Raw genomic sequence first — 8452 nt, forward strand, 5'->3', positions numbered from 1 at the left:
TTGAACACGCATAACTGGTGGCGACAAGCTAGAAACAAAGATGACGTATACAATAATTTCAAATAAACTACTTTTTAACCCAATCCGTTTTGACGAACCTATTCCGACCCGAAAACGTTTTAACCCAAAGCCCATTTTGACATGAACCCTTTCGATCGAAACCCATCCCGACATGAACTAAAATAACCCTTTTTGTATTAACCTGTTCCAACCCTAGCCTATTCCGACAACATTAGCCAAACTTGCCCACGAAACGTGTTAGTGTTTTAAAATTAACAAACTATAACAATATCATACTTAAATTAAAGAGAGTAAAATGCTCGTTTTTATGGTGTAATCTTTTAGAAAAAATATTAACGTGTGAAAAGGTTATAACCGTTAAAAAGTCGTGGGGGTAGTTAGTTAATAATGAAGGGAAAATGTGTAACTATTTAATAAATTAGCAAAACTTGATTGAAGTTGAAGTGTAACCCAAAGCCCGTTTTGACATGAACCCTTTCGATCTAAGCCCATCCCGACATGAACTAAAAAAACCCTTTTTGTATTAACCTGTTCCAACCATAGCCTGTTCCGATAACATTAGCCAAACTTGCCCACGAAACGTGTTAGTGTTTTAAAATTAACAAACTATAACAATATCATACTTAAATTAAAGAAAGTAAAATGCTCGTTTTTATGGTGTAATCTTTTAGAAAAAATATTAACGTGTGAAAAAGTTATAACCGTTAAAAAGTCGTGGTAGTAGTTAGTTAATAATGAGGGGAAATGTGTAACAATTTAATAAATTAGCAAAACTTGATTGAAGTTGAAGTGTAACCCAAAGCCCGTTTTGACATGAACCCTTTCGATCTAAACCCATCCCAACATGAACTAAAATAACCCTTTTTGTATTAACCTGTTCCAACCCTAGCCTGTTCCGACAACATTAGCCAAACTTGCCCACGAAACGTGTTAGTGTTTTAAAATTAACAAACTATAAGAATATCATACTTAAATTAAAGAGAGTAAAATGCTCGTTTTTATGGTGTAATCTTTTAGAAAAAATATTAACGTGTGAAAAAGTTATAACCGTTAAAAAGTCGTGGGAGTAGTTAGTTAATAATGAGGAGAAAATGTGTAACTATTTAATAAATTAGCAAAACTTGATTGAAGTTGAAGGACCATTATTGTAAATTATTTTTGAATGAGCAAAGAATACATTACCCCTAAATTCTTATAATTTTATGCATCGTTATTTGTAGATTATGCAACAAAAATGGTACCTCTTAAAATTTAAGAGGTCACTCACTCCTATATTATATATAGTATAGATTAATCTTTCATCTTCATCCAATAACATCATTGCTTATATAACCTCAGTATCAATTAACTAATATAATATATTTAAAAACCTTAGTTTTTGAAATCATTATTCAAAATAAACGTGAAAATTGATTATTTACAAAAAATAATATTAATAACTAATACAATATATTTATATAAAACGAAAAAATATATTTATGCCGGTATTAATTTTTTTAAATCCGGATAGAATCATTTAAAAGAGAAAATGAAAGATTAAAAAGAAAAAAGTTGATATACAAAATTATAATAAGAAAGATAAATATTTAATATGAGACAGAGGAGGGAAAATTTTGTAAGAATTATCATGGTAATAACATGTGTCAATTAGAAAGCTTTTTTTATTATATAGTATAGATAAGGGCCTAAATTCTTGTTAATAATGGATGATGTGTATTTTTATTTTCACTATTTGCATAATGAATATCTAAGACTTGTTTAACATTCTATATTATAATAATAATTTGATTGTTTTTCTAATGCAAACAAATTTTAGTTAATATATCATTTAGGGTATTTTTGGTATGGGGTAACAGAATAGATTAAGGAATGAAATAGATAAGAGAATGAAATGGAAAAAAAGTCATGAAATTGATCATTATCATTCCATTATGTTGTTTGAAAGGCATGAAAAGACGAAATAAAATGAAAATTGTGGTGAGGCGGTAATGGTGGCGGGGGTCGGGGGCGGTGATGGTTGGTGGTGGCGGCGCGACAGTGGTGGGCGGTTATGGTTATGAGGGCGGCGGTGTGTGTAGACGGAAGTAATGGTGGTTATTGTTGGTGGTGGTGGGCGCGTGTGGTGATAGCGATGGTCGCGAGTGATGGTTGGTGATTGTAGATGGAGGGGTTGTGGTGACTTTGGTGGGCGGTGGACAGCAGCAACGATGATGGTAATGGGTGGTGGTGGCGGTGAGAGGGTGGCAGCAACGATGGTGGGTGATGGTGGTGGTGATCGTGGTGCTGGTGATGTAGTTTGAAAGAGAGGGGGGGGGGGCAAGAGGATGTATGAAATGAATTTTCGGTATTTTAGGAGGAATTTAATGGATAAGGTAATGGGTTATTCCATTCCAATATTCAAGCAAACATGCCTTTTTTTAATTACCCTTGAATGAAACATTTCATTACATCCTCCATTACTTGATACCAAACGGGCACATAGTGTTTATATTGTTATTGAATTGCTAAAGTATAGCTTATTATGTTACAGCTTGACAAATTAACGATGATATTCTCTAATGTAAGAGTTTGACAAAATATTATTAGAAATATTTAAGAAGTGTTTTTTTGGCTGGACCAAACTGGAGAAGTTGGTCCAGTCAAGAACTGGACATGTCTTCGCAAGTTTAGTTCGATGTTAGAACTACTGCAATGGGATAAGAGGGTCGGACAATCCACGTCAGCCACCACCCCCATTCTTTGTCCTCTCTTTTCTTTAAAACTCCCGTATGTTCAGCATTTCTCTCTCTCTCTCTCTCCACATAGTATAGAATAGGAAAAGGACTCTTATTGAAGATGCTTTTAGGATTTGATGAAAAAACATTTATACGAGAACTTTAGTCAACTATCCTAACAACATATTGAAGTTATAACTTTATATATATATATATATATATATATATATATATATACTAGGTTATTGATCCGTGGGCGCCACGGGTGGAAAAATATAAACTTTTAAACATGAACTGGTAATATAAAACGGGAAAACATAAGTTCATACATACATGTCGAGACGATAAAGATAATACACAATGGTTAATAACGTGGGTAACAAAATAAAAACTTTACTAAAGAGAACTTCAAAAGCAAAATAAACTGCATTTTACAATCATTCTATAGATTAAAAATAACAATTTCATATATTACTAAAGAGTTCCTTATAAACAACATTTGTAGTTTTGTTTGTCACTTTTCCTTCCTTGTCTAATATAAGCATTTTAACACCGTCTCTACTCTTCACTCGTGATAAAGCAAAATATAGTTGACTATGCGTAAACACCCGTGCTCGTAGGTATATGCCAACTCTTGCGAGTGATTGGCCTTGACTTTTGTTAATGGTCATTGCAAAACAAACCGAAACAGGAAACTGTCGTCATTTTAATTTGAATGGCAGTTTCCTATCTGTAGGAGTTAGACCACTATGAGTTATATAAGTGCGAAACCCAATATTGGTACCTGAAATTACCTTGACTTCGATAAAACGCCTCCCCAAACTAATAACTTGTAATCTGGTCCCATTGCATAAACCGTTCTTTTGATCAATATTCCTTAGTAACATTATTGGCACACCAACTTTTATAACCAATCTATGATTAGGCATACCAGAAATTTTTAAACCATTTAGAAAATCCGGTGAGTGTAATGCTGTATCGAAACCAGGACCAACACTTTCAGATTTGTCTAAACTATCAGAACTAAGATATTCAACTTCTTCTCCAGGAAACATACACAAAAATATGTCATTAATTTCTTCGACAACCTCATTTAAAGGTGCAAGTATGACCCTTTCTTGGAAATATGAAATATCATTACATTTTTCCAATAACAAAATCAATCAAATCAGAAAGAAGATCGGAAGAATCACGAATCAAAAGATCATACGGTATCTCTATAATGGCGTTACCGTCATTGTCACCACCAAGTTTTCCTTCACCGAGCTCCAACAACCATTCAGCAAATCTAATGGTGTCTTCCAAATTTGATGATTGACATCCGACAGTTAACATCATATTTTTGATTAACCTAAGAACCTTGCATTTGGTCCAAATGTGGGATGAACTAAGTGAAGCATTAACAAAGTCACTACGTGACCCATATTGTACCACGGGTAGGATTTGTCTGAAATCACCACCAAAAACTATCACTTTACCATCAAATGGATGTTGAGAGTTGCTACTGTTACCATCTTTTATAACATATTTTGAAGTCCTATCCAAGGCTTCAAAAGCATGTTTATGTATCATAGGAGCCTCGTCTCATATAATGAGATCAGTTTTGTTGATTAACTTGCAAATATCTGGATTTCGTTTTATTGAACATTTAGAATCCTCAGTTATATTTATAGGAATTAAAAATCTAGAGTGAGCGGTTCTACATCCCTCAAGTAACAAAGATGCTATACCGCTGGAGGCAACGTTTAAAACAATTTTACGTTTTGATCTTATGGAAGCCGATAATGTCTTCCATAAAAAAGTTTTTCCCGTCCCTCCATAACCGTACACAAAATAAATACCACCCCTCTTTTGATCAACTGCTTCCATTATTTGATTATATACATCTCGCTGCTCATCTGTTAATGAAATAAAAAGACGTTCAAACTCACCAGTCATGACTTCTGTGTCATACACTAGCTCCTCATTCATAAAACGATTTGTTGATGCCAAAATACTATCATCATCAGGGAAAGGCATTGTAGGAAAACAAAGGAGAGTACAATTATTTCTGAGAAGGAAGTTCTCAATTTCAAGTAACGCGAGGTTCTTTAGTTGTGTCTCTGAAAGCACCAAATCTGTAACGATAGATAAAATATTTAAACTGACTATTTAACTTAACATTTTTATGAATGTGTGAAAGAAGTTCAAAAAATAACAAATTAAAAATAATTTGTACCTAGATTTTTCTGGTCATTTTGTTGTTTGTAAAGAATTCCATCAATTAAATAATGCCAACACTTTTCCCATACGTCGTCCGGTCTAGATAAACTGTATGTGATTAACATTGTAGCAAATAAACTACGTAAATAATAACCACTTGCAGTATGACTTGTTTCTTCAATAGCTTCTATATACTCGTTGTCATAGTCTAGAAGCCCTCTTTTATAACACGCATCCCTATAAGTAGCACACACTTCACCATCAACAGTACGAATATCTTTAAAACACATAGGTTCTTTAACCTTGTTCAACAAAATTCTTAGATAGTATGCTTCATCGAAAGCCGGAGGGACATGATGAACACAACCAATTGAGAAACCTCGTTTACGTAGGTCCCAAACCCTTTCATCGGGTTTCCAAACAAATTTTGTTGGAAACTCAGCGTAGGTTAGCGTTCGAGCAAGACCATATTGCTGATTACACTCCATCCAAGAAATGAATTTTAAAGAACCAACACTCGATTTGTTTAAAACGTCTTCCACGTCGTCGTCATCTGCGAAAACAATTGTTTGTTGTCCAGGTAAATGAAACGGAAGCCGAGTCGCAGAAGGTACTCTGTAATGGACGTCAAAAGCAAAAATTCTCCATGCAGCCTCACATGCAGAGAGATATCTGCAATCATAAAACGCCTTAACTTCGTCGACCACTTCTCCTTGATTGTCAGTCTTGTCTTGTGCAAATGATAAAGTAGCACGATCCGGGCCTTTATTAATGTACTTAAACAAATACTTAATCGAACCCTCTTGATTACACCATTCAACATTGATATGGGCCTGATATTTTTTTAACAATCTGCTGTTATATGGAACAACATGTTTGTTGTCTAAATTCACCGCAGACTTGAGAACAACATTACCCAAATCTCTTCTTCAGTAAACAGGAAACCCATTCGAATCAATTGACGTCTCGTTCTGAAATTTCTTTGGGAATTTTTTAGAACACGAGTTATCGTCCATGCACGAGAACTTTGGATTAGCCACACCGCAAGGACCATGCATCATGTGGTCGCTTACAAGAGAATACAACTCTGGATCTTCATTACTGAAAAAAATTTGTCTATATTCTCAGGATTATGAATTTTATGTTCGGAATGCAAAAACAAAGCCGTAGGAATTTCAGCCCCTAGGTTATATACACGTGTTACACACTGGTGGAAAAACATGTTAACAAACATAATAAATTTAAACAACAAATATAAGCACAAAAAACTTCTTCAACTTTTGGATCAAAACGTTAACCATTTACAATGTCTAGATATTAAAAGTTTAAAGTTACTATAAGTTAGTGTACACCAAACCACAAAAAAAACATCAACAAAAGACCTAAACATATTCTTTCATATTAAACCACCATCACTTCTTCAAATATTCTAACAAAAGAAACTCATTTTGCTTCACCACCTGAAAATTTAAAAAACACAATATAATCCAAATTAAATATACCATTATAATAATAACATGTTTAATAATGAACGAACGTGTTACACACGGTTGAAAATTAAAATAAAAGTAAAAAATATATATAGCATGTAATACGTAAATTGAGTTATATCATATAATGATTTTTATTTATGACTTTTATAATAAGTTTTTGATATATTTATACACTATTAATTATAAACTATAATTTGCAAACAAAACATTGGTGTTTGATTTATTTTAAAACAAAACATTCATACCGATATTATTATACATTTTATGTGTATAAAAATGATTTTTATAACAAAATGTTGTCACATATTAAAATATGTCTTTCTATAATGTTGGAAGAATTGGAGACGAAGACTCAAATAATAATGTAAGATTTCAATATCTTTCAATGGCTAGTTACCTGTATATCATACGCGTGAAAATTGTATATAAATATATATAGCGACAATGATAATAATAATAATAGTAGTAGTAGTAGTAGTAGTAGTAGTAGTAGTAGTAGTACTAATAATAATAATAATAATAATAATAATAATAAATTGATAGTGTAATATTTATAAGAAAAAATACTTTTACATTCATTAGAAGGTATTATATTGTTTTTATTAAAATAAAATAACACACAACAACAAATTAATAACGTAAAATGCCAACTCAAAAACATCTTTCTAATTTAATCCATGAAGCCAAAAAGATATATCAATAAAAACTACATCATGATATATGAAGTCATAAAGTTTTGTTTATTAAACAATCATCAAAATAGTAAGAAATGTGTTGTAATTTTTTATACTTATAAAGAAGAAAACTAAAATCACTACAAAATCAAATTCAATGTATTGTTAATAAGAGAAATAAAGGTACAAATACAATTCACAAACTTATAAACAAATCATAAATATCTATGTACATTCTTGGAATGAAAGAATGAATTTTATAATAAGAATTATATATAGATAGTTATCATATTATCATACGGTTAATAATAGAAGTTGTTTGATAAAATTACTATACGATTTTTATTTATAAATGATTTAGATAAACTTTAAGGATGTAATCAAATTAATTATTATGTCAGTTTTGTCTAAATTTGAATATTAAAGTGTGTTAGTTTCAGTTTAATTTAAATATTCATATTTTGTCAAATTTGGTTATAAAATAAATCTGAATATTAAATTTGAATATTAAAGTGTGTAAATTTCGGTTTTATTTAAATATTCATATTTGTCAAATTTGGTTACGAAATGATTTATACATGAAAAATTAATATGTCTATTTAGTTAAAAAAATAGTATAACTTAAAAATAACTTGTGACGACACGAATTCATACCGAACAAATTTGATACTTATTTAAAATTAAAACAACACGTTTCGAAATAGTTACAAAATATTAAAAAATATGGTTAATTGGTCAACTTCAAAAAATTATGGAAAGGTTTTTGATTTTGAAATATTATAATCGGGGGTTTATTTTAGACATTAATTTTGACATTTAGACATAATAAAAATGGTCAAATATAAGGAAATAAAAAGTTTGTTGAGATTGAAAACTATATAAAGCTTAAAAGTTTGTGTTTAATTTGTAAAATTCCATATTTGATAGGGTTTAATTATGTTATAACTATTAACCATAAATTAAGCAATTATATTGACTATTTAAAATTTGAAATATAAATATAAATTCGAAATGATTTATTTCAAATTCCGTATTTAAGCAACAACTTACTATATTTTTTCAGTAACATTAAAATTAAAAGTATATATATCTAATTATATAACTATAAATAAAGATAGAAGTTATTATAAACCATAGATATGTTAAATTATATATACATAGTTATGCATAAACTAAGGATCAATTAAAAATATTTGTGTTTATTTTATACATTCATTTTGACATAATTAAAAGGTTTTTATCTTCTTACCACTATTATATGCACAAATTAAGGACCAACGGTTTTTATTTTAAGCCATAATTTTGACATAATTAAAAGATTTTATTATAATCTTGCATTTAAATTCTA

The 8452-nt window shown here is 30.6% G+C and overlaps 1 protein-coding gene across 1 annotated transcript; it reads right to left on the reverse strand.

Annotated features, from left to right (window-relative positions):
* Positions 1-3172: 3172 nt before the first annotated feature.
* Positions 3173-5886, reverse strand: LOC143624495 (uncharacterized). The gene is made up of 6 exons (XM_077095127.1): positions 5854-5886; positions 4954-5770; positions 4667-4852; positions 3946-4282; positions 3682-3848; positions 3173-3177 (listed from the first exon to the last, which is right to left on the reverse strand). The coding sequence occupies exons 1-6, from the start codon at positions 5884-5886 to the stop codon at positions 3173-3175; spliced, it is 1545 nt and encodes a 514-aa protein (XP_076951242.1).
* Positions 5887-8452: the final 2566 nt, after the last annotated feature.

Source organism: Bidens hawaiensis, unplaced genomic scaffold, assembly GCF_021521415.1.
Source record: "Bidens hawaiensis isolate Kalapana, Puna unplaced genomic scaffold, B.hawaiensis_p1.1 tig00003822_1, whole genome shotgun sequence".
NCBI lineage: Eukaryota > Viridiplantae > Streptophyta > Magnoliopsida > Asterales > Asteraceae > Bidens > Bidens hawaiensis.